The sequence below is a fragment of the Centropristis striata genome, chromosome 13, assembly GCF_030273125.1.
Source record: "Centropristis striata isolate RG_2023a ecotype Rhode Island chromosome 13, C.striata_1.0, whole genome shotgun sequence".
Classification (NCBI taxonomy): domain Eukaryota; kingdom Metazoa; phylum Chordata; class Actinopteri; order Perciformes; family Serranidae; genus Centropristis; species Centropristis striata.
In genome coordinates, this window is record NC_081529.1 from 27,096,235 (window position 1) to 27,123,826 (window position 27,592).

Below are 27,592 nucleotides of genomic sequence, written 5' to 3' on the forward strand. Positions count from 1 at the left end.
TGCTCCTTGTAAACCACAGGTTGGCTCTGATACGTCGGTCGGAAGTAAACACGTACAGTAGGCATGCCCACCCAAGGCGGGGCGGGGACTGGACTGGAGGACGGGAGACTTAGAGGAATAGTTGGACATTCTGGGAAATGGCTTTGCTTAGGTTGAAACCTCTCTCGTGTTGACCTAAAGCAGCTGGAGCAGGCTTAGCGCTTAGCAAACGCTGGAAAAGGGGAGACACAAATCTGGCGAACTGTACAACCAGAAAAGTAATATTCAGCAATTCTGTGATCAGATAGATACTTTCCCAGGTAGGAAGTTATTGAGTATTTTCTGTAATTGCGCTATTTCCGACAGCACCGGAAGGCAGCATGCTGCTCGTAAAACTGTATGGCCCAACCCGTCTATGGTACATATAAATTACTTCTTTTGGTAATTGGACTCCTTACGTCCACACACACACACACACACACACACACACACACACACACACACACAGCTTTTTGGATTTTTAATGTAATGTTCAATATCTGCCTATAATCAAGTTTCAAGTGTAAAATATGAATGTGCTTTGGTATTTGTGGTGTTAAATCACCATCAGACCCATACTTTTTTAGGATTTCCATAGATTAATTACATCAAATCTGTCCATTAGTCTTCATAACTATTTTTATATTAAATAATTAGAACCATTGTCCCTCCTTCCAAAAGGACAACAATTCAAAGTTTGGGCTTTGTAACAAGTCTGTGCTCTGCAGTGTGTTTACCAGAAAAGAAGAAATTGGCAGTTTTTGTTTAATTAACTATATTGTAAGTTATTAATACTTTATATTTTTTACTTGTTTATTTGCCAACATCTCTCTTGTATTTCTAGTTTATACTGCTGTTTACTATTTATTGTTTTTTTGCTATACACTTTGCTGCTGTAACTCTTGAAATTTCTCCCTTGTGGGACTGATAAAGGAAATCTTTATCTTAATCTTATTGCTCAGTATTAGTAATGTCTGAAAACACAAGTGATGTTTTTGACCTTACATGTATGTAACTAAGATATATTTAGGCCTGTAAGGTTTCAATGACGAAGCACTCTGTCTGAAAAGCCACATTTTTAATATTAAAATACAGTTTTACACCAGTCACAAATATTTACAGCTGTATTCACAATTTGTCTTCAATTCCACCGTCGTTTCCAACATTCGCAACGTTTACGAAACAGTTTGCAGTCCTTTTTCAATGCAAAATTTTTTCATCTTTGCTGTTTATCATAAATAAATATAAAGTTTTACATAAAGTTGTATCCTAAATATACAGTTCTCGTAGGCATTAGGCTACAATGCCTGCAATACTTCATAAAAAAAGCAAACATTTGTGGAACAAGACAATTTGTCCCATAAGGCCAGAGTCTGACACAGTATGGCACAACAAAGCGCCAGGCACAGAGAAGGCTACAAAGAAGAAGTGCAGAGTGGCTTGGACAATCGGCTCAACGACAAGTATGCACAAGAAAAAGTGTCTACAAAGAGCAGAGCTGGTCTCCTTTTTCACAGATTCAATGTCACACCTTCAGAGGCCAGAAGTAGTGCACGTCCTGTTAGTGTAACTGTTAAAACCGCAGCAGTTCAGGGTACCCACTCTTAATATGCGTGCTAAAGTCAAGTTTGTAAAAATAATTACATACAGAGATCTGAGTTTGAGTGGATATTAAGGGGGCTTTAAAAAATCAAGCTTTAGTTAAACCAAGGTCAACAAAAAAACATTCATAATCAGATTAAATTCCCTTTGTGCTCATCAAAAATATCAAAACAGTTTCTCTGGCATGTTCGACCCAAACTTTGAGTCCTCCTCTTCTTTCTGTCCAGTGACAACAGGTAAAATCCAGTAGTAAATATAAAATTGTACATCTCAAGCCAAGGTTGCTGTTTTTTTAAAAATAATTAGATCATTCCTCGAAGAGTAAAATACTTCAATGACTGAAGTTTCTGGGGGCAGAGAGATCATTCAGAGTGGTCTGCTATCCTCAGATGTACTGCTAAGACAGTTTGGTCATAGGAAACTGCATGTCCCAGCCGTTGTGGGCCACATTGCCACTGTGGGTGTCAAGTTTGGCGTTTTTAAGACTGTAGCGGCGCATCTTGGTGTTCTTGTAGTAGATTGAGTAAATGAAGAGGAAGACGATGGAGATGGCAACTACTGTGACAGCCACAAATCCAGCTATGAGGGGAAGGTAGTCCTCTGTAATGAAATGAAACAGGCAACTTATTAATGTTTAAGAATTTCAAAATAAACTGCAATAAATAAATACAAGTATCTCCAGTTCTATTATTTTATTAACAAACATTTTTTTCTACTGCAGGATCAATAAAGAGGTTATTTAATATTGGAATGCAAAAACTAATGAAAATCATAAAAGGGTGCTACATAGAGTTTAAACAAATGACTTCTGCTCAGACAGGAATACAGGCTTAATGTACACGGTCGCCCATTAGTTGGAATAAAATATTTTTTACCTCTTTCTGTGAAATGATTGTGACAATATGAGCTATTCATGACAGATAAACTGTAGATATTCTCAAAACTTTATTAGTCAGTCTCTTCAAAGCATATCACAATGAAAATGAAACCACAATTAAACGAGGATTGTGTCTTAACAAAATTATTCCAACGTTATGGGCGACTGTATAGTTGTATGAATATTGTGAAAACATGGAAGCTCTTCTGATTGTACCATTTGACAACTGAAAACAAGTCATTGTATTAAAAGAATTTGGTTGCAAGCAAACATTAACGTAGCTGAGCAAAAATGTCAGTGGCACGCAGTTCTAGCTGTGCTTATGGTACTAACAGTGCTAACAGCAGCAACAGTGCTGACCGAGCTAATTTCACCATATCAGTGCTATGAGCGCAGTGCAGAGCGGCAGCAACTAGCAAGCCAGTGGGACATGAAGGGAGGGATGCACATGCAGTAACATGCACGTATGGCTGGCCTGGCTACCAAAACAAAAAAATGAGAAGTTTGGAGAGTGACTTCATTTTCTGCTAAGGACGCCATTACGCCACTATATCTTTACATAGTAAATAGTTGTTTTCTCTCTATTAATGCTTTTGAATGTCACATATAGAACCTTTAGCATTTTCAACAAAACTTACCTAAACCTCCAACCACTCCACCAGCCATCTGCCTTTTTGTTTCTGTCTTTGTACGCAAAACGCTCAAAGAAGTCACACAGCACCATTTTTAAACAATTGCTGGATACAATCTAGACCTACAATAGTCAACCTGGCGACCTGTCCAGGGTGAAACCCGCCTCTCGGCAACTGGCTTCAGCCCCGGCGATCCGCGTTCGGATAATCGGTTAAAGGATAATGAGTGAATGAATGAATGAAAGATACAATCCTCCTTTAAGCTGACTGCCGTTTGTCTTTCTACTCATAGAATGTACATTTCATACATGTAGGCTGTCCAGAGCATGATTTTAAGTTTTGAGCAACAGAAACCCATAAAAAACTCATATATTTTTCTCCGGGAGCAGAGTGGAGTATTTATTTACTGACTTCGACCCCCCCCCCTGGCTAGGGTTGCCAACTTCCCGAAAAATAAATAAGGGACACTTCATTGGCAGGGTCGGCGGACCCGATTGCCTTCACCCATCCTGGCGTGGTGAAATTTTTTAGCCCGTTTTTTGTAAGTAAAATGATTTTTTAACAATTTGACTCAAACCTGAATTGAATTAGATGCATATTTTTGTGTGATATGAATACATGGAAAACAAATGATTATCCAGCAATTCACTTTAACACAAAATAACAATTAGGCCCTGTTTTTCAAAGATGTAGTGGAGTTTGCTGATAACAATTTGATTCACTCCTTTTGTTGGCTTTTAAAATGCAGCATGTATGCAATTGAATGGCCATTTTGGAAGATTATAGCATTCCATAATTCCAAATTGGTTCAGTAAAAAGGCATTAAATTCATGTCATGAACACATGGGGACCTGGTCTTCAAGAATGCACTGGAGTTTGCTGATAACAAATTGATGTAATTATTTTATTGGAGCAGCATGAATACAATTGAATGGCTATTTTGGAGTCATGCAGCTGACAAACGGGCCGTAAAGTGCAATGTAATTGCGCATTAAAATTTAAAGTGCAGATGGCGTGACCGCAGTACTGGAAGCATGTTGTTTCAGATCAGTCAGTCCACCATGGGCTACGGAAAAAGAGCACCGGCACAACTTGCAGTGTGCTTTATAGATGTTATCACGCACTTTTTCCACCCAGGTGCTTCCTTTTACCCATTCTTCAGTATTTTTGCACCCTTTTCTGTTTTTTTCTCGGAGGGGTACTAGACACATTGCTGCTCGAAGGTGCAGCGCCCCGTAAAGCAGTGTCGGCCGGCGTCTGTGTCACTGTCACCTACGCATGCTGCTTTGTTGTCTTCTGCTATCTTCTCCTCGACCAATGGGATGAGCGTATTCTGTATCGTCATACTCGTGTGTGAATATGCTGTCAGTTCATTGGTCACAGAGCAGGACGGGGCCTTGGAACAAGTTTACCGTAAGTTTACATATAAAGCGCCCTGTTATTAAATTTTCATTGGCATTTACTGACTATTTTTTGACTGTCACAATAATACGGTACAAAGTGCGTCCCTTTTCACCTCAATACGGGACGGGTGCTTTTGTTTCTAAATACGGGACGATTCCGTTTTTCAAGGGACAGTTGGCAACCCTACCCCCGGCATCTGTTTACTACTGTGGCACCTTATATATTTGTTGAAGAAAAGAGATCTATTATAGATTTTGTTTTGTAAAAGATGTGCATACGTTCTTCTACAAAAACAGATACAATGTAGTTTAGATTACAAGTGTTGTTACCTTTTAAAATCACTTCGACCTCGTAGGAGATGGAATCAACTTCATTGGTGGCGCTGCAGCTGTAGACACCTGCCTCAGTCACGGTGAGATTGCCTCCAGACGAGTGGGGTACTTTGTCTGCGCTGTAGAGCCACTGGATCTTTGGAGGTGGGTGACCGTTTGCTTCACAAACAAGCTCCTCAGGATAGCCTCTGAACAGTGGGATCTTCTTTGGAAGCTTTGTGGTATTAATGCTTGGCTTATCTGTTGAGAAATAATGGCTTCTTGTTGTAATGAAATCAATCAATTTCAAACTGAAAAATATTGTATTGAAAATCTAAATGAGTAGAAGTATGCGAATTCCATTAAATATCTATCACCATTAGATCTTACATTGTTGTCATAAGTATAACTACTGAGCAGCAAATATAAGTGTGATCTCACAGTAGACGGAGATTTTGAGAGGACTGGAAATCATCTTTGGATGAGAATGCGATCCCCCAAGATCCAGCTGAGCCTCACATCTGAACTCCGCTACAGTGTGGTTTCTGCTCAGAGTGATGTTGATGGTAGACGACACGCTCAGCGGGGAGCGGGCAACACCGATGTCACAGTTTGTGTCGTTCTCAGGCAGGCAGCCAGTCACTTGTATTGACCCTGGTGAACAAATGAACATCTATGAGAAAATTAAACAAAACATAGAAAGTAGACGTTGTTTTATTCTACTGCTGATGGAGAATGTTGTTTTTTTGCATTCACACACTGGCAGTGTGAGTCTTAACCCTTGGATGCACAACATGGGTAAAAAAGGACCCGTATTTATTTCCCCTGTTATTTAATGCTTGCTGTGTGTTTCTGTGCTACCTGTTTTGATATCAACTTATTTTATGATTGAATATTCTAAGTATGTTTAAATATCTTGTTTTTGATAAAAACAGATCATTATTTTCATTTTGCTTCTAATAATTTATGAAGAAAAAAAGTTTTTGTATTATTACATAGCTAACTACTTGGCTAAGTAGCTTGCTAAGCTAACTACTTAGCCAAGAAGTTAGCTAAGTAGTTAGCTTAGCAAGCTACTAAGCTAAATACTTAGCCAAGAAGTTAGCTAAGAAGTTAGCTTAACAAGCTACTTAGCTAAAAAATGGATATGGCTCATTTTTCACCCATGTTGTGTATTAGAAGAGTAGTGACAGAAAAAGGGATTCTATTCAAAATAAATAAAGGAAAACATAAAAATTAGGATGTATGATGATCAAAAACAAACTAATTGAGGAAAACCTGGAATACTGAATGATGAATTATTGCAAAGATATAGAACATGAAAACTCTGTCGGGTCACTTTAGACCCATGTTGTGCATCAAAGGGTTAAATAAGCACCAAAACTTGTTTCAGGGACACAGAGAAATTGGCAAATAAAAGAAACCATTTTTCTCTAAATACTGTAGTTAATCTTTTAATGTCAGAACGTGTCTATGTCAAAAACATTATCACTTCAACAAACTCCTAACATAATTCTGTGTCCACACCAAACACAAAGCAAATTTTGTGCAATAATTTGTGTTTACTGCCATTACTCACACAAGATCATCATCAACCATGGCCAAAATAACCACTATAGCTAATATCAAATCAATAAATACTCACTGTATCCAGCAAGTCAAACATTGGCTGTATTAATGTGGTTTACTACAGTGGTAATAAACAGACTTTCTGTGATTTTATTGCAATAAATGGATCAAAAGGATGCTGCAATAACTACATCATGATACCAATCTGTAAGGAGTCTGAATTTACACTTTATCAGGCCTCTCTGCAAGACGACAAGCAAACAACTTTTAAAATGAGTATTTTCTGAATTAAGTTTGGAGTTGATCAGTACAAGTTGAAAAATGTCAATTTGTGTCACAAAATTGGCATCTTTGCACTGACTTTACTTCATGTTTTTGTTTGGTGTAAACACACCATAATAATAATTTTCTACTTATCATGCTGTTGTTTAATAAGCAATATCTAATTAAAAAGGGAAATTAATTACCACATCTTTAGGGTGAACTAATGAATATTGATGTTAACTTCAAATGGTGAATCTTTATTTCAACTAATCTACAGTATATGATCTCAATAAATGTACTTCAGGCTGTGCAGTATCTTTAGTCAATTCTTATGTGGATACAAGTCCCATTAGTCATCCATAATTGTTTCTCTTAATTAATACTGTATATGTTATCACATGTCTATTGATGCTGCATTGCTCTGGGCTACAGTAGCACTGGAAGATAACTGTGGTATGCAGAAACGCTAGAACTTGTGTTAAAGAAGATTCCCCACCATTAGTAGGTGGATCAAAGGTTGCATTCCCTCGGTACCACCGCACAACAAGGTTTCCTGCAGGAGCAACGTTGGTAATGTCACAGTGCAGCTGGAACTCTGTCTCCTCCAGCACTGAGCTCAAGTTATTCACAGGACGGATGGAGACACTGTCTGGCATTTCTGAAGAAAGAAAAAAAAATGAGGACAGTTCTAAAATGTTCCGAACATGGTTAAAAGCTGATGACAGTGAAAGTAAAAAAAGATAGAAATACATACTGTAGAGGGTGAAGTCTAACTGTTTCTGGCATGTTCCTATTACTTTAAACGTTGCAGTACAAACAGGCCTTGGGTCCCAGTCATTATCAGTATCAACCAGCCAGCTTGTGCTGTTAGTTTTGACATCTTGCCCAAGCTGCCAGTATATTTCATTGACATGTCCGGAGCCGCTGGATGTTGGTTTGCATGTTGCACGCTGGCCTGGGCTTTGGTGTTCTACCACCATCCTGTCTGGAGTTATTTCGATAGGGCATTCTTGCCTGGCACCTGTGGAAAGAAGAATGGGGCCAGAAATGTTATTCCAAGATCAATACACATCCATTATCTTAACACAACATGCATACCAGCGCTGTGGTGAAAAGTACGTAGTACAAAAGCTATGTCTCAGGAGGCAACAGGAAAGGGCCAGGAAGGATATTCCCCTCCCTGAGGAAAGTCTGCACCATTCTTTGTACTGGACTTTACTTTCATATCAATATTCCAGTTAAATGCGTCACATTCCACCCAGCCTTTTCCAAACTATTATAACAGTTATCTCAACTTGAAAGTGTACTATTTTACCAGAAGATAAGAGACGATGTGTTATAAGGTTGTTTTTCATTAGATTAGACAAAACAATGCTTTAGACAAAATGTCACAATGCTGACTAATAATAAAGCACCAATAGCATCCACACTGCTCATTCAAAGCACATGTACACAACAACAAATTCAGAATTTCCCGTCACCTTTCAACTTTTTGTAAACTTCACTGTGTTGCTTTAAATGAGCTCCTCATCACTCAGCACGCTACATAAATAGACCAAAACAATCCTGCTTTTTGTCCCTTAAAAGCCTATTAGCCTAAACGAGCCGTTTCAATGTCGACACAAAAGAAAACTCGCTCTCAACTTACTCGGTCCAATCCCGTTAGAAAGCGACAACAGCTCTAACGTCAAGAGGAGCGAAAGGAGACGAAGAGAGTTTAAATCATCCATTAGAATAAAGTTTCTCCAACAGCTGTCGACCCTCTTCTGTTACACTGAGCGCCTCTGAGGTTTCTCCTGCTTCCTCTGCAGCTACATGGGACGAGCCAGCGGCGACTTGTTGACTTTATGGGAGAAAGCTAAGCTAAGCTATGGCTGCAAGCACCGCAGAGCTCCCAGCTCTACATCACCAGAGAGGAAACTGGGAAACAGCCCTCCCCCCAACACTGGGCACACATACTGACACATAGAGCAAGCCCTCACACCCACTGGGGCTATAAATGTAACGGGCGGGCTGTGCCAGTTGGCTGCAAAGTAGAAGTTAGGACAGGGAACTAATGGCATGTTTGTAGCATTATGATATCGTCACACTGTTAAAATAATCGCCTAAGTCATTTTTTCAAGTTTTGCAGGAAACACAAAAAACTTCACCAAAAGTGTAACATATGACATTTATTGATCATTTCACTCAAAAAGGATGTAACAAGAGATGGCTATTGGCATAGTCATAACACTGTGTGTAAATGATGTAAATTAAGAGAAATAAATGACTTAGGCAATTTTTTGAACATGCCTTTGTGACTTAAACAAGATATGGTAACACTTTATTTTGAAGGTGTCTACATAAGAGTGACATAAGCGTGTCATAAACATGACATGACAAGTATTATGAGCATTGTGTTACTTCAAAGAGTCATTAATGTTCATGACACATCCCATGTCATGTTTATGATACGCTTATGTCACTCTTATGTAGACACCTTCAAAATAAAGTGTTACCATATCTTGCTTAAGTCACAAAGGCATGTTCAAAAAATTGCCTAAGTCACATTTTATTTTGACTTAGGCATAATAAATCTGCTTAAGTCACACGCCATTATCTTAAAGGGGTAAAATCACATGATCTGATCAACCGATGTAGTAGGCGATTTTACCATAGGTGGCCGGCATCATGAGGAGATGATTTAGGCAAAAAAAACCCAATTTTGACAAAAAATGACTTAGGCGATTATTTTTAACACAGTGACGAAGTAGAAGTTAGGACAGGGAACTAATGGCATGTTTGTAGCATTATGATATAAACAGTGGTGGTATGTAACTAAGTACATTTAATTAAGTAGCCTACTGTGCTTGAGTACAGTTTTGAGGTACTTTATTTGAGTAATTCCATTTCATGTAACTTTGTGCTTTTACTCCATTCATTTAGCTGCCAGCTTTAGTTACTTTTCAGGTCAAGACTTAACATGAAAAACATGATCAATTTATAGTGAAATGAAACCTCATAACAGTATATAAAGTAGTTAAAATGAGCACTAACCAGATATAATTGAAACACTGCTAACATAAATGTATTAATAATAATCCAATAATATATTAGGAATATATATAACAATCTGATTGGGGCCATTCTGCAAAACAAGTACTTTTACTTTTGATACTTTGAGTACATTTTGATACTGATACTTTTGTACTTTTACTTAAGTAAGTGTTGAATGCAGGACTTTTACTTGTAGTGGAGTAGTTTAACAGTGTGGTATTCACTGCTAGATGGTCTGTACTGTAATCATAATCAAGCAAATAAAAATTTTGTACCGATTAGTCAGCGGGGCACCAAAGTTCTAGCCTGACTCACAGGATGTAGACTGTTGAAATAAGCCCGTCATTGGTCGTCTATGTCAGACTTAATTATCCTTCCCCTTCCAGTTGTGATTGTTTTAAAGAAAACAAAGAAGCCGGTTTTTCCCTTATCCCTGAATGTCAATGGGTGCAGCCAGACCTATTTCTGTTCCTGCATGTGCAAAGGAGTGCTTGCTCAGTACTCTCTTACAGCTTTTAGTGCTCCATGGGTGATTCAAGGAATTGATTTTTGGTTCCTTCTGTTGCTCTGTAAATATTGAAAATCAATTTGAGGTGCAACACTGTTTTCCTTCAATATTTTAAGCTTTCAACAGACAGCAAGCTGAGCAACAGGTCAGCCTTTCCTTTGATGAGTAATGAAAATAGGAGGGTTGTATTTCCCAATAACAGGAGGACAAGTGGTGCAGCTAATAACAGTGTTCCTTCGTTAGTGTCCTTTCCATATGTAAACTAGGGTTGTCCCAGACAGTACCTTATGCTTGCTCAGCAGATCTGTCAGGTGATTTAAGGTGATTCTTTCCTCGTCATCTACATTTATAGTCTACAGTTGATTTTACAGTTTACCAATATGCAGAGCTGTCCGTAATATCTTGATCAAAAAGAACAGTGTGGTAAAGATTATAGATTCTGGACTGATAAAATGCATCCGAAGGTGAGATCCAATATTGTGTTTGTGAGCATGGGGACAGTCCAGTGTTCTGTTGAGTTTATACAACACTTAAGTTTATTCAATGCTTTCTTCCATGACTTTGGCCACTAAACTGTATTTTTTGTACTGGATTTTCCTTTTCCGCCAACATTGATCATGGCTAGAAAAACAACTAATATTTGCATATTCAACCATACATTTTATCATGTTGTATTAACATGGTTGTATTAACCAGTGGTGGAATGTAACAAAGTACATTTATTCAAGCAGTAATTTTGATATACTTGTACTTTACTTCAGTATTTCCATTTCATGTAACTTTATACTTCTACTCCACTACATTTTGAGGCAAATATTGTACTTCTTACTCCATTACATTTAGCCGACAGCTTTGGTTAATTTTCAGGTCAGGATTTAACATAAAAATATATAATACAGTATATTAAGTAGTTGTAATGAGCCCTACCTTGAAAAAATGTAAACACTGCTTTCATAAATAAATAATAATACTCCAATAATATATTTGGAATATATATAACAATCTGAGTGGGTCCATTCTTCATAACAAGTACTTTTACTTTTGATAGTACATTTTGTACATTTGTACATTACAAGTACATTTTGATGCTGGTTCTTTTGTCCTTTTACTTAGGTAAGTGTTGAATGCAGGACTTTTACTTGTGGTAGAGTAGTTTCACAGTGTGGTATTGGTACTTTTACTTAAGTAAGGGAGTATTAGGTGGAAGATCATTTAAAAATGTAGTCACCGCACATATGCTATCATATTGCACATAACAATCCACAGCACTGCATGTCTCTAATTAGACATAATGTAATGAGCAGGTTTCTGATAATGGACCAGCTCTTCAACTGGCATAATCCAAGTGATTACATTAAAGCGGTAGATGTACATTGTATTGATCCTACCTTTTACAGTGACTTTGGCTGTTTCAGAGACATTTCCATAGTCATTCGAGGCGTGACACGTGTAGGAGCCCATGTTGTATACAGTAGCATTGTGGATGTGCAGACGGGACACTCCATCTTCATTTTCCTCCACCACATTGGCAGTACGGTAATAATCCCAGGAATATTTGGGTCGTGGGTTGCCCATGGAGGAGCACTTCAGCCACACAGTGGAACCAATGTCAACTTCAGAGTCTTCAAGCTCAACTATCTGTGATGGTGGGTCTAAAGGCCACAATTGAAACAGTATAAGTCCCATGAAAAAGCAAATGGCTCATGCAAATTTTTGCTATTTATCAAAATAACTTACATGTGACATCAATCTCCACTGTGACGTTGACACTTGACAGATTGCTTGAAGCTGTGATCAAGTACTGCCCTGTATCTCTTCTTGTTAGCTTCTCTGGAAGTTCCACCTCCTCGCCATCTTTGGACCAGGTGGTCTCAGGTTTAGGATAGCCCTTCACAGTGCAGGTGAGGTTGTGAGGAGCGTCCTCCTGCACAGTGTAAGTTATTACTGGACATATCAACTCTGGTCCATCTGAAAGCAGAAACACAGTAAACACTTACCACATGATAACAGTACAGAGGTATCATTTTAAAGTACTTTTACTTTACTTTAATATTTTATTTTATGCTTCTTTATATTTCTTCTGCAAGGCCATAACTGGGTGTGACACTCACACAATACAAGAACCCGGAGTGGCTTTACGATGAGAGTAGCGCCCTCAGCTTTGATGGTGTACACGCCTGCATTCTCTCTGCTCAGAGGGAGGGTCGGGTCAGTGGGCTGTCCATCTTTTAGCCATTGGACCTCTGGGATGGGATTTCCTGTCACAGAGCATCGCGTCTCCAATGTTTCACCTTCCAGTATCTCTACTTGGTCCGCTAAATTACCAGAGCATTGTACATCTGGTACAACTGAATGGAAGCAAAGACAGAAACAATTTATATTTAAAATGAGAAATCAATTTCTTTAAGTTTCAGTTTTGCACACACACACACACACACACACACACACACACTAAAACAGCAAGCAGTGAATTTGTCCATCCTTTTACACACCAGTGAACACACCATGCTAGGAGCAGTAGGCAGCACATTTCTGCGCTCAGGGAGCAGTGGGGGGTTAGATTTCTTGCTCAAGTACTTCAGTCTGTGATTCAAACCAGCAACCCACCGGTTACAAGCCTGATTCCTAGCAGGACTGCCCACTTCTACAGCTCAAGGTCACACGATGAAATGGCTTGTTCGGTCAGACCATAAGTCTAATGCGCAAAGATATTCCGTTTATTCAGTAAGACAAGAACAGTACATCCTCACAATTCAGAGCTTAAAAATGTCAAATGACTGGCATTTCTTCTTGACAAATGACTCACATGATAAGTCAGTTTTCAAAGACTTTTGCTGATTTTTTTGTCAATCTACTAATGCTAATTGAAAAAGCATTGCAGCAGTGAAATAGTAACCAACTCTCCAAACTCAAGCACAAGAAACATTAAAATAACCTAAAATGACCTACGTAAATATGCTTATTCATTGTTCATACTTTTACCTACAAAATGTAATCCATTCTAATTGTTATATAACCCACATAATCGTGAGCCACGAGATGCAGATTATTACAACCTATATCGATGTTTGTTTTTAGAGTGGCTGTAGTTAATATGACAGGAGCAAAGCAGGAAGTCGGGTTGACACAGTATAAAGAGAGACAAAGTCCATGCAAGGAGGAGGTCAACAAACACAGGACTTTCACCCAGGAGAACACTGATTGTCCCCTTTCAAACCAATAATTATTTGCTTTGTTTTCAGATAAATTCGTAAGTTAACTTGCTTACTTTCTTACATACATTCTCCTTCGCCTGCAACGTCAAGATGTTGCATTTGTGATGCAATTATAATACTACTAATCATTTTTTTCCCAAGTAGTTTAGTTTCACAACATTATGCATGTGTTTAAAACTGCAACTGCTTCACGACGCTTAATAAAATAGTCACATTTTGTAAGGTATCATACAAACCTTTGTGCACATGTTTTCACCATACATTATATTAAATCATGCATAGGAAAACTGATTTAGGGACATTTAAGATTACTGAGTACACATGATGTACTTACAGTGAACTGTAATACTATATTCTTGCGAAGATGCATTAAGCTGTGGTCCTTCTGGCCACAGGTCCAAATGTGCCTCGCATCTGAACGTGACTCCGTCGTGTTGTCTGGTTGGTGTAAAGCTGAATATGGATGATTGATTTACTGGAGGCTTACTGGGATTGTCAAAAGTGTCTGTATCGACCATTTCATCTCCTTTGTACCACCTTACAGTGAGATTTTGAACAGGTGCTATATTGTGGATGTCACATGTGAAGTTATATGTCTTTCCTTCATCCATCACACCACCTAGGGCATTGCTGGAAATACTGATGGTTTCCGGGAATGCTGAAGAAGAAAAAAAAAAGTTATCAGACACAGTCCTGACATCGTTTTAAATCTGTACAAAATAAGCAAGACTTACTGTAAAGTATAATTTGTGGCTTCTGGGAACATTGTTTAAATGGACTATCTGGTAATGGATTGATGAAGCATTGAGGAGCGATGTTCCAATCTTTTAGATTCTCCACAGTCCAGGCCACATGCTGGACCATCTCTGGACTTTTGCCTCCCTTTGTAGCCTCCCAGCCCATTCCTTCGAACAGGCTCTCAGATGTGCTGCAGTTGATTGAGACTGAGTCTCCATATCTCAGCACAACACTGGGGGGGCTCAACTCAATGGGACAGGAGGCTTGTACACCTACAGAATGGGAGTATATAAAAGAAACATTTCATTGCAAAGCGTTTTGTCAGTCATTTAATTAAAATGTATTCAACAAATGCCTCCCACTTGGGTTTTGATTGCATGCCCACGCTATGTCGAAGACTCAAGGAAGCTGTGAAAAAATACTTTTAGGCATAAATTAAACAATGAATGTGTTTGTGAGGTTTAAAAAACTGTCACTGTTAACTTTCTTTGTCAGCAAATGAAAGGTGTTCTGACCTGTCCTTTCAGGAAGTTTATAAGAAGTTGCCCTCTGGTAGGAGGTTCAGAGTCCTTTGTAACAAATTAAAATTTAAAGATTGATTTAAACCTGTGTCAATACAACTTTTAAATAGTGGCAGATAAGAGATGGACTCTGAATGATCGGAAAAGGGGAATTTCCTTCATTTTTTATTATTATTTATATATTTGCCTTCTCTGTTTGCCTGGATATGTTTAGAAAATTGCTATGTTATTTATTGTCACCTTTGTATGTGTGTAGTTATTGTATGTAAATGTTGTCTTTTATTGCTGCATTATGGATGCAAAGCTCAAGACAATTGTCCCACTCTTTGAGACAATAATGTGTCTCAGTTTCTTTATGTAACTAAGAAGAGTCACCCACATCCATCTGTGATCTTGTTTCTTGTTTAAAATTAAAGTTAGAAAGGTTTTTTTTTAATTTTCTGGGCTGAGTCTTTTTCCTGGTACCAGTATTGTAAGTAAATATATTAATTGTAAGATGATTAATGAGAGTGTTTTTCATTTACCAAAACAGAGACTGACCTCAAAGTACAATTCTGAATTCAGCAGTGTAGCTGCATTAAAAAAAAACCATATATATTAAAAAAATATAAAATAAAAGTCTTGGAAAATTCTGACTTGAGTCAAAAGTAATCTGGATTTACCTCCATAAAACCCTCATCAACCCTCATCCTGGTGTAATGTCCTGTGTGTGAGTTGAAGATGGCTTTAAAGCAGCACTTTCACTTTTTATTTTGAGCAGCATGGCAAGAAGCCAAAGGTGTTCAAAGAATGAGCAGGTCATTCACTTCCTGTCATGGGTGCGTCCCCCAGACTGTCTCTATCAACCGCAAAAAGCCTTTCACTTACTTCCTATTTATATATTTTTCTTCAATAAAAACAAAGAACGACAGGCAAACACAATAGCTCTAACAAAAGTATCAGAAGTGCCAGATCAATATATTTATTTTATATAATTCAACAATTGATGTAACTTTGTTGTTACTTCAATGTTACTATGGTCAAAGACTCTCCATGATGAATAATTATACAAAAATACCACAAAAATGTTATAAGATTAAAACATTTTTTTAGCTATATGTGGAATTCATACAGCCATATCATCAAATTAACCAGATATTTTAAAATGGGTCATTTGCACTTAAAGTCAGCAATATTGCCTCCGTGGTCTCCTCTACATATTCCTCTTAGTCTTCTATAGCTCAGTAGCAGGTGGGAACTAGAGTCACAAATTGAAAGACTAAACTTGCCAAATTAAAAAAAGATTTGCAACTTGACTTTGACCTGTAAAATCAGCGACGCTTGGCTTCACTTGGACTTGAGCCTTTTGACTTGAAAAAACTTGAAACCCTCCCCAAAGCCATGCTCTATGCTATGAAAATGCAACGTCAGCACTACTGTCTTGTGATTACATTCAGTCCAATTGTTTTAACAAACAAACTCAATTTAAAAAATAAAAAAAGCATCCATGAGTTATATAAATGTAACAGGACTTGAAAATCAGAGTTTGGGATTTGGGGCTTCAGTTTAAAGATTTATTTGAGACTTGATTTTAAAGATTTGGTCCCACCTCTGCCCACTAGTAAACATTCACAGATGTAAAATAAATGTGGGTTGTCTTGCTCTGGCCATTGGAGCAAGGCTGTCACAGAAAGAGGATTTAAGAGTGTTCATTTGTTCTGTTAATTGAAGGGAATTACATAGTGATAATTACATAGGAATTACACGTTTCTCATATTATATCTGCTGGAGTTGTGTATTATTGTTATCAGTAGTTGTGTAAATGAGTCTCAGATTCTAACACGTAGTTTTCCCATTACCTTGGATATGTGAAACTTCTTTGTTTGTTTGCTCTCGGTGCACAGTGAGCTGACTGTCCCCCTTTTTTCATATGATACCGCTCTCTTCTGGTTAAAACAAAGTTCTGCACCTACACGGCATGTGATGTGACACTTTACCTGCCGCTATTTTACCGTTAGTAAAAGAGACGATTGGTTGATTCAACAGAAGCTCATACAGCGGTTTTCACATTTCAGTGTATTTCATTATGGTTTATCGTTAAATAGCCTACTAACCACTGCTGAATAACAACAAACAAATATGAGGTACATTATATATAATATTGATTATAATTAGAGGAGTATAAAGCGCCTACCTGTCGCACTGAGCAGGAACCCCACGAAGAGCCGAACAAATGGTGTACTTTCACTCATTGGACTAGAACAACAATGTCCCTTCTGTCGTTTATTCCAGCTCTGCTCGCCTTCTCTTCTGGTGCTGCACTGTCCGAAGCTGTAGTAAACCAATCAAGTACATTCAGAGGAGAAGGAGAGAGAGAAATGCAGCCAACGCTCTCTCTCTCTCTCTCTCTGTAGGTGTGTGTGTGTGTGTGTGTGTGTGTGTTTTTCTGTTATTCATGAGTCAGACAATCTTCCACAGCCTGGTGGTTTGCTGTTGTAGTGTTTAGAGCAAATGTGTGCTTGTATTAATTATATTTTATATAAGATATAGATTTTTCTGTCACTTATTCAACACACTGCCCACTTCCTTACTGCACTACATACACATACTGTACATACTGGCCTAAAGACTATTTATATTTAACCACTGTCTATATTCTACACACCAGACAACCTACATGGTTGCCCATAAAGTTGGAATGCTATTTTTTTTTTTTACCTCTTTCCATGAAATGATTGTGATAATGGGATTTATTCTTGACAATTAACATTGATAGAGGAGAGGATTGTGTCTGAAAACCAAATTATTCCAACTTTATGGGTGACCGTGTATAGCTATAGTGAATTCACCTATATACCAATATTGTACTGCCAGCTGTAATTCTCATAATAATATTTACTTCTAATACAACTTGTACTTACACTTTCTGCACCATTTTTTTACTTACCTGCGCTGTTTATTATGTTTTACTGTATAAATCTTGGCATATTCATACCACTGTTAATATACCCTCACTGTTTACTTCCATATTTTAAATTTCATTTAGATACTTCTACACTACTGCATTTTTCTTGTCTTTCTCTCCGTACAATGACAAGTTATTTGCAATCAAAAATCTCATAATAAATCCCAAAATCTGAAGATATGTGAGTCTTGTTTTATGACAAATAGATTGAGTGGTTAAGATTACAGATGGTTTAAGTTTGTCTTAAAAGGTAAGACACGTTTGTTTGTGTGGCACTTTTCAAGACAACAAGGCAATTAAAAGTGTGAAACAGAGGAAATAGTTCATGTTGAGCTGTTTGATAGGTGTGACACTGGAAACATGTTTGTTTAATGATCATATATCAAATTAGAGCTACACACTGAAGTATTTTTTAATTATTTTTTATTGAAAATATAGGCTTCTTTTACGTCTTATAACAGATATGAACAAACATTTAACAGCCGGCTTTTAAGGACATAAAGAGTATTGCAAATTGGACCTATATATCTCAAACACATCTTACTATATGGAAATACTTTTGAATATATGGAACAGAGCAAATGTAAAAAGAAAATAAAGTACTATTCTGTACTCCGCTCCTTTTTTCTTTTACATAAATACATCATGAGTACACAGTTTGGAGTTTAATGCGCAGCTACAGATTCAACTCTTCAGCAGTAGAGAGGATGGCCAACATGAAAATAAAAGTGCTTCACAAAGGCAGCAAAAGTCTTAAAATCATTTTGAAAAAAAGAAAAGAAAAGAGAAAACAGATAAAAACAACTTGAGGTTAAAATGTACATGTAGACATTTTAATCTACCATGCAAATGAAACAGATATTTACATTAAAAACCGCTTTACAATAGAAAATAAAAAGGCATATTTGTGAGGAAAACGTCTGATGACAGTGATGGTATCATGCAGCTTTTCTCAATCAGCCTTAACCGTCACAAATGTTTTGTGCTCATGTTGGAAGGTTCATTCTGCCCACACAGGTCAGCAGCGGAGAGATTCACACCCACACTTTAAGACAGTTTGCAGCTCTACCAGCACCATGTTCTCATAATTTAGATCATTTTGGAATGTTTTTAGACAAAAATAAGCCATTTTTTTATTACTTTGGGATAATTTTTGATGTATCAACAATTCAGAAATGAGATAAACAGTATGTATTCTTCTTAAGATCCATTACAGGCATATAACAAAATAGGGCTTTGTATTTTTGTTATTTGTTATTACGGCATCTTTCACTTTCTCAAAGAACAATTAGGATGGAATTTCCACATTACACAGCATTCAGTCACATCCTGTTTTCACTTGTTTCAGATTTCAGAAGTACAGGATATTCCAGGACATGCAGGATATGAGTTCCTTGGAATGGGGGAAAATTTGCCCTGATGCGCTGGTGGAATGATGTATGAATGCTCATGATGAGTCCCCTTAGGGTGGTGAATAGGTGGGAGACATTATCTCGAGCAATAAGCAACAAACCTGAAGCATGTCGTGTAATCACATCCTCCCTGAGTCCTTGTGACCCACAGAAATGATGAATTGAAAACCTTAACAATGTGTTTGTAGCTGAAAAAGGGAAAGTGAGAATGCTGAGAATAAACAGCTGCACACAGTAAGACGCCTTTAACCCAGCAAGGGTCAAAGGTTGTTGGAGTGGTTCATCAGATGGGAGCAGAAGGGGATGATAGAAGAAGATATTCAATGGGGGAGACCATGAAAGGCAAACAAGAGGGCTTCAGTTAAGAAAACAAGCATTAAGATTCCAGTCGTGTTTGCTAAAAGCACTCCCTCTCCACAAAAACTAAACACAGGAACTATTCTGCACTCTCACTTCATGTAGTAAAACATTTCAATAATGCACAACACATGCCGATAGGCTTTAATCTCTTGACAGGGGTTGTTATTTTATTAGCAACAAAAGGAGAGGAACTGAAAACTAAACAAAGCATGCTGCCAAACAGAACTGAAATGAGTTTTTGATACCCTTCAATGTTATTAGCGTGCAGTGTGATCACTATCGGCTTCATTTTCCTGTTTATGTCCAACTGTAGGGAACGACTTGTGTAGGGAACGACCTCAGAGAGGCACGTCGGTTGCCTCTCAAGTGTTTTTCTAGCTCATTTGGATTAACTGTGCTCAGATGTTTACAGAAGTAAGTCACAGAATAGTTAATGGTGTGAAAAAATGCAGCTCTTGTAGAAGGTTTTTTATTTTATTCTCATGATAGACTTTCAAAAATGACCACCAAAAACAGAAAACAACCACAAAGAGACACACAAAGGCTACAAAGACAACAAAACAACTAAAAATAGACACAAAAGAGATTACATAAAGACTCACAAAAACTATAAAACTGGGGCAAAACAACCACAAAGAGACACAAAGCAACCATAAAGAGATTCAAAATGACTAAAAACAAGCCCTTCAAACCATACAACCACATATGTTGTTTGTTCCTACCCTCAAATATGTACCCAAATGTAACAGTGACTACACTTTTTCAACATTGTGAAACGGCCAGTTTGGTCAGGTTAATGAAATATGTTATATTTCAGTCAGACAACTCACGTGATACAAAATGTGTTTATTGGACAATAAACATAGCTTAGATTTGGCGTCTAGGCTCCGACTAAATCACTCCTCAGCAGTTACATGAGGTATTGAGGAGTGATGCAATAAATCCCCCAGTCGGAGCCTACAGGTGGATGCTGGGGTGGTGGTGGGACTGAGAAAGCAAGCGGCAGTACAGATGTAGCAGCAGCATAGGCAGGCAGAGGAGAGCGAGGATTACTCTCATCTTAAATAGAGCGCCAGATTGGATAGAGGGTGTGTTTTAGTGGAGGATGTATGAGGAGTGGGGCATGTCATGTGTATGGCAGCACAGCTCGAGTTGCCTGCCTGAACTAGCTCGCAGGCGTCGCTCCATTTCAGTCAGACAACTCACGTGATACAAAATGTGTTTATTGGACAATAAACATAGCTTAGATTTGGCGTCTAGGCTCCGACTAAATCACTCCTCAGCAGTTACATGAGGTATTGAGGAGTGATGCAATAAATCCCCCAAAACCAAAAGATTCAGAGCCTAGCGCTGATGTTCTATGTGAGGACCCGGCACCGCCGCCGTGAGGCCATTCCTCAAGAGCACATAGCTGCAAGAGGAATATGCTATCTAGTGCAACTGCTATGTGTGACCTGGCACCGCGCCGTGAGGCCATTCCTCAAGAGCACAGCGGCTGCAAGAGGAATATGCTAACTAGTGCAACTGCTATGTGTGACCTGGCACCGCGCCGTGAGGCCATTCCTCAAGAGCACAGCGGCTGCAAGAGGAATATGCTAACTAGTGCAACTGCTATGTGTGACCTGGCACCGCGCCGTGAGGCCATTCCTCAAGAGCACAGCGGCTGCAAGAGGAATATGCTAACTAGTGCAACTGCTATGTGTGACCTGGCACTGCGCCGTGAGGCCATTCCTCAAGAGCACAGCGGCTGCAAGAGGAATAAGCTATCTATTGGGACTGCTATGTGTGGGCCCGGCACCAGCCACCGTGAGGCCATTCCCATAGAGCACAGCGGCTGCAAGGGGAATATGCTATTAAGTGCAACTGCTATGTGTGGCCTGGCAACCGCCGCCGTGAGGCCATTCCCCAAGAGCTCAGCGGCTACAAGGGGAATATGCTACCTACTGGAATCATTAAGCCATCTGGCAAATATTAACGGTGAAAGCAGAGTCCTGAAATTCAAAACAGCACATGCACAAACTATGAGATCAATGATCCAGCAAACCACCTGATGCAGTAATGAAATTAGGCGGGGATTAGCTGCAAATATCTATTCTTTGAATATGACCAGGTTGCAGGAACTATGAGCTTTTGAGCACGCAGGCTCTCATTCTTGTTAAACCTGAAATGTCGTTAGTACACTGAGGATCAACATCTGCCCATAATTTTTAATGTTGAGATGGGCAGATGATGCTGCAGATGTAGCTGCCATTCTTAAAGAATGAGGAAAGTATCGTTCTGGAGGTATTCCACAGTTCAGGCATAGATTGTGCAGCTTCGATGAGAACCCGGATCTTGTCGGAGGTTTGGTCCACCAGTGATGAATAGAGGTGCTGAAGGATCCGTCGAGAAGTGAAGACTCAGGTATTCATCATGGAAGAAAAGGACAGAAGGTGAAATTAGTTTCTTGCAAGGATAATGTGAGTTGAAAGAATTTGATCTAGTAGTATAATTGCCACGCCTTAGAACCCATAGAGCCATTAGAAAAAATGTATTCTAGCATTGAATATCATATAGTAAAACGACATTCCTTTGACCTTGACATCAACCTATGCACCATTGAAATAGATAACAGCAGTCTTGGTCATTGCCTGAGGATGGGCCTTTTAAGGCCTTTGAGAAGCAGCTGAAGTGAGGGATTCCCAAGAATGCTCTGGGAGGCTGGGTTTTGGCATCTTATATGGCACTGAAACCCTGCTAGCATGCTATGCTACTTGCACTTGCAGATGGCACGATCCTAATAAAAATACAATGAATGCCAAGCTACGGAGATCTTTATAGGTACAGGACTAAGGAGGAGGCTGGCGCAGAAAGAAGAAATACAAGGCCGAATCATGAGCTCTAATGGAGCTTTTGGTTAAACCAAGTCTCATATGTTTGGTGCAGAACATGCTATCTAGTGCAACTGCTATGTGTGACCTGGCACCGCGCCGTGAGGCCATTCCTCAAGAGCACAGCGGCTGCAAGAGGAATATACTAACTAGTGCAACTGCTATGTGTGACCTGGCACCGCGCCGTGAGGCCATTCCTCGAGAGCACAGCGGCTGCAAGAGGAATAAGCTATCTATTGGGACTGCTATGTGTGGGCCCGGCCCCAGCCACCGTGAGGCCATTCCCATAGAGCACAGCGGCTGCAAGGGGAATATGCTATCTAGTGCAACTGCTATGTGTGGCCTGGCACCAGCCGTCTGAAATCCTTCAGAGGTTGGATTTGCTTAATCGAGAGTCAGCTGATAGAATGGAGGGCATGTCATGATGGAGGGCTTGGCCTTGAGGCATATAGTTTTGAACTTCATAGCATCAACTACATAATTCCCATGACCAGAGATGAAGGTAGCTCACAATATGAAGATATTAAAAGTGCATGACTATGTTAAACATCGCATGAGACTGTTTAATGGGTATTTAAGAGCAAACCTTATTGATTATTTCCACTGTAGGAGCATTGTTGCAGAATGCTATGATTGCTTTCTTGTACCTATACTACCCCACAGTAAATGTGCGATGGAGATATGGTATGCTCATAAAGAGCCTTGGATTTAAGTGGTTACTGAGGGACTGATTTTAGTTGACCAGGCATCTGCAAACCACTCATATTGAAGATTTCCCCCAAAACCAATTGAAGGAGCTGCATCGGCCTGAGAGAATTTGAAGACTCGATAGACATTGTAAAAAGAAAACGAAATGCTGTTCCATTTTCACATAGCAGGAACCAGAACTGCAAATCTGAGCACAAACTTCACCTGAGATTACAGTGTCTTGAAGAGCTGGGTTTTCAGGAGGTTTTTTTTTTTATTATATAAAAAAGGTAGAGAGGGACGCCCCTGCTCTGGTTGGAACTGGTAGTGTGTTCCACCAGCGGGGAACAAGAAATGCAAAGAGTCTGGATTGCCTTGGACTAACAGGGGGCAGAGCCAGGCACCGTTCATTGGAAGAGCGCAACGGTCGTGAGGTAGCATATGTCTGAATCAGGGCGTTCAGGTAGGTAGGAGCAGTACCGGAGACAACTTTGTAGGCCAGCATTAGAGATTTGAATTTGATGCAGGCTGCAACAGGTAGCCAGTGGAGCTTGTTGAGCAGCGGTGTGACATGTGACCTTTTTGGCTGGTTGTAGACCAGGCGCGCCGCCGCGTTCTGGATCATCTGAAGCGGTTTTATTGTGCAGGCTGGCAGGCCTGTCAGGAGGGCGTTACAGTAGTCAAGTTTTGAGATGACGACAGCTTGTGTCAAGGAATGATGCGCATGGCAAAGTTAAGGTGATCAATACAGCACATAAATCAACAGCTGTGCTCTCCTCTCATTAGAGAAGCTGTACAGGTCCCGCTGCCACGGAAACCTGCAGTATTCTGAAGGACTCATCCCACCCAGCACATCACCTGTTCTAACTGCTACCCTCAAGGAGGAGATGCAGATACTAAAACCACAACAAACAGGCTGAAAGCAGCACATATCTCAGGGCTACTGCGATACTAAATGAACACTGGAGACTCTTTTATACACAAACATAAAAATCATTAAACTCGGCAATATCGCATGAAATGTCACTACTAAATAAAATATATATATTGTTTGCATAACCACACGCATATATATATATATATATATATATATATATACACACACACATTATTATTGGTCAATTTATTCAGAATTTCCTTCTTTATTCCTGCTTAAATACTTTTCTTTGCAATGAATGGGATTGCGCACAAATTATGTTGCACTTTTAATAATGACAATTTAATTTAGTAATTATATTTATTTATTTTATTGTTATATGACACCTAGCTCATTGAATAAGCTCATTGAATAAGCTTAAAACTACAGACATGCTGCAAGAGGTGGAGGGAAAGGAAAATCTATGACTAGAAATTATTCTAAAAGATGCAGGATGAAAGGGTATTTACAGGAGTTGTGAAGGATCCAGCATGCTTCAGATACAGATACGAAAGCATGGCTACTGCGCCAACCAAATGGCATTAAACCAGAAATTCAATTTGGAACACCATTACATGCTGAAAGATGCCATTGAGAGGGGTGACGTGGCATGACTTAGGTGGCATCTGATATGTGCTTCCTCACCATGCACCGACACCTGTAGGCTTAATAATTTGGACATTATTAACAGAAGCATGGAACAAGCAAAAGGCTCTTGAGGAGCTAAACTACACCAGATTTATGTCCTGGCCTGCCGAGATAAGCGCAGGTTTTTTTTTTTTTTTTTTTTTTCCTTCAAGAAAGATATATTTATTAAAATTATATAATTATTCTTATATTATATTCAAATTAATTAAGCATTTATTAAATGATTGATACTCTTTTATACCATGCAGACATATGCATCCAAAGCTCTTACTATAATTATTGATTTATGCCTGTTAAAACTACCCATCATTTGTTTATAAAAATCATTGTGCATATTTATTCATTTTAACGAAAGAATAAAATACCTTAGTATTTGATTCCTGAGGGACTCGTGAATTGCTGCTGCAGGTGGCAGGAGTCTGGAGCCCATGGGTGGAGCTGAGACTGCATTTCCCAGGGTTGTGTGGGGTGTGACGTCAGCAGGTAGCGCGGGAGCACTGGCCGTGTCAGATTACGTCACGGTTGTTTACATTGGAGGCAGAGGAATCGGCGTTTTCTTCCAGGGATTAATTGTGCGTTGGTTACATTGATTGCCGACTTTATTTCACCAAGAAAACAGGATGAATGCTTCTGCAGTACTGGGCACGGACTGCTTGATTCTTTTTGGAGGAACGTTGGCCGCAGGATGACAAAAGCCGGTGGGGAGCGGCGCGCGCCCTTAGCTGCCGCGGGGCTGCCGCGGGCTTCACCTGTTGCTCGTCTAACAATGAAGGTAGATGAAGAGCTCTTCGTGGTTGAGACCGCCAGTGAAAGAACTGAATGTTACATGCATGGAGTGTTTCCAGAATGCGTTGCACGGCCAACCGACGAGCCGCTTGCATTAAATGCGTGAGCTGTGGCGCTGCGAAGGCCCTTCCGCTTCGAGCCCGGAGTGAGACAGAAGCCTGAGCTGGTTCGGGATAAAGCTGTATACTCTCCGGAGGTCTGAGACTTACTATGAATCGGAGACGTCTAAGGGCATGGCATCCAACGAGCCACGAGGTAGGTTGAAATCGCAGGAAAATGAACGCACACAAGGCTTACAGAGCTGAGAAAGCAAGCGGCAGTACAGATGTAGCAGCAGCATAGGCAGGCAGAGGAGAGCGAGGATTACTCTCATCTTAAATAGAGCGCCAGATTGGATAGAGGGTGTGTTTTAGTGGAGGATGTATGAGGAGTGGGGCATGTCATGTGTATGGCAGCACAGCTCGAGTTGCCTGCCTGAACTAGCTCGCAGGCGTCGCTCCATTTAGAGAAAAAAGTACATACATTTTTGTTTAAAAAATAAATGTATGTAACTAAGTGAGGTAGTTTTATATATATGATGTGAAACATGACATAGTAAATGATGTAGCAATACACATTATTAAGTTAGGTAACTTTAATAACAACAATGACTTTTGTTGTTTTTTTTTCCACGCAGGACGCATAGTGTGGTCTATGGCCTTCATATTCTCACTTCCACCTTGTTGTCCTTCATAATTACTACAGCCACTAGAGGGCGCTGCTTAACATCAAACATTAATATCGGTTGTTATAAGCTGCTGTACAAATTACACACAAGGTCATTTTTTGGGGGGAGGAAAGTCTCACATAAAGAGAAGCAAAAATATGACAAAAACGGGCAAAACAACCACAGACAAAAGACAAAATCATTTACAAAAAGTGACACAAAGCAACAACAATAAGAAGCTAAACAACTATAAAGTCGGGCTACACAGTGGTGTAGTGGTTAGCACTCTTGCCTCACAGCAACAGGGAAGTTGGATCAACTCTGGCCTGCGGTTCTTCTGTGTGGAGTTTGCATGTTTCCCCGTGTCAGTGTTGGTTCTCACCAGGTTCTCCGGCTTCCTCCCACAGGCCAAAAACATGTACGTAGGTTTAATTGTTGACTCTAAATTGCCCGTAGGTGTGAATGAGAGTGTGATTGTCTGTCTCTATGTGTCAGCCTTGTGATATTCTGGCGACCTGTCCAGGGAGTACCCCGCATCTCGCCCAATGTGAGCTTTTTTCTCAGCCTCTTTTTCCTTGTTACAAATCTGAGCAGGCATTTAATGTTCAACCAGTAGATTAAAAAAACAGAGAATAACACCAGGTATACCCCGCCTTTCGCCCAATGTCAGCTGGGATAGGCTCCAGTTCTCCGCGAACCGAGTGTGGACAATCGGTTAAGGATAATTAATGAATGAATGAACTAGGAAGTCTGTGTTTCATGCTCTAACAGTTTGTCGGAGAGGGTGTGTGCCCAGGCGCCAATTGTCTCAACATCCAAGACAATAGATTGTAAACACTCTCATATAACATTCTCAATCCTCGAGATAAAAAAAACAGAAGAAAGTTACCATTGTTTGTATTTTGTGTCAAGACTCTGTGTGTTAAAACGAAACAGAGAAGTTGCATAGGAATGGAATTCCCCAGGAAATATAATAGGACAACTGGAAGTGGTGGAATAAAAGATTAGGAAGAAAGAGGAAAAGAACCACATGATTCACGAAAAAAACCCAACATTTTATTAAACTCCTTCTGGTTACTTATCTCCTCTTATGCTCTTTGTGGACATGCTAGGACACAATAACAGAAGAAAAGTGACAAATGAAAGGAATGGGCTGTTGGGATTTAAAAGTAAACCACATAAAGGATCTAAGGGACTGCAGAGGACAACGTTACCTCTTTAAACTTTTTCCTGTGACTAAGAGGAAATTACTGTGAAAGGGCCAAAGAAAAACATCTAACTACATGTAAAAGAATGATTTCCGATGCCAGAGACTAATCATGTTGGCACACTGATAAGATGACCTTGTACACTTTTGGCAACAGAAGCTTTTTTCTCACCCTCTCTTTCTGTGTTACAAATCCAAGCAGGCATTTAATGTTCAACTAGTAGATTTGGGGAAAAACAGAGAATAACACCAGAGACATTCACTATATAACAATATGAGTGTTGTCCATTTACTCAGTGAAGCGAAGCTTACTGTAATGTGATCATGGAAAATGCATGAGTCTAACAGAGGACCCTCTGTC

At 39.4% G+C, this 27,592-nt stretch overlaps 1 protein-coding gene across 1 annotated transcript; it reads right to left on the minus strand.

Moving 5' to 3' along the window:
- Positions 1-1,079: 1,079 nt before the first annotated feature.
- On the minus strand, positions 1,080-17,019 carry LOC131983719 (hemicentin-1-like). Its single transcript, XM_059348499.1, has 11 exons — positions 16,869-17,019; positions 14,171-14,446; positions 13,771-14,094; positions 12,333-12,569; positions 11,959-12,189; positions 11,610-11,873; positions 7,432-7,698; positions 7,174-7,335; positions 5,286-5,498; positions 4,863-5,105; positions 1,080-2,220 (listed from the first exon to the last, which is right to left on the minus strand). Exons 1-11 carry the CDS (start codon positions 16,924-16,926, stop codon positions 2,018-2,020), a joined length of 2,478 nt encoding a protein of 825 aa, XP_059204482.1. The 5' UTR covers positions 16,927-17,019; the 3' UTR covers positions 1,080-2,017.
- Positions 17,020-27,592: the final 10,573 nt, after the last annotated feature.

What these genes read in the sequence shown, in the direction of transcription:
- LOC131983719 (XM_059348499.1), bottom strand. Translation starts at nt 16,926, where the DNA reads ATGAGTGAAAGTACACCATTTGTTCGGCTCTTCGTGGGGTTCCTGCTC. An exon ending in GCCACAAATTATACTTTACA is followed by an intron (nt 14,095 to 14,170) that starts GTAAGTCTTGCT and finishes TTTCTTCTTCAG; the next exon opens with CATTCCCGGAAACCATCAGT. An exon ending in AGCCAAAGTCACTGTAAAAG is followed by an intron (nt 7,699 to 11,609) that starts GTAGGATCAATA and finishes TTCTTTCCACAG; the next exon opens with GTGCCAGGCAAGAATGCCCT.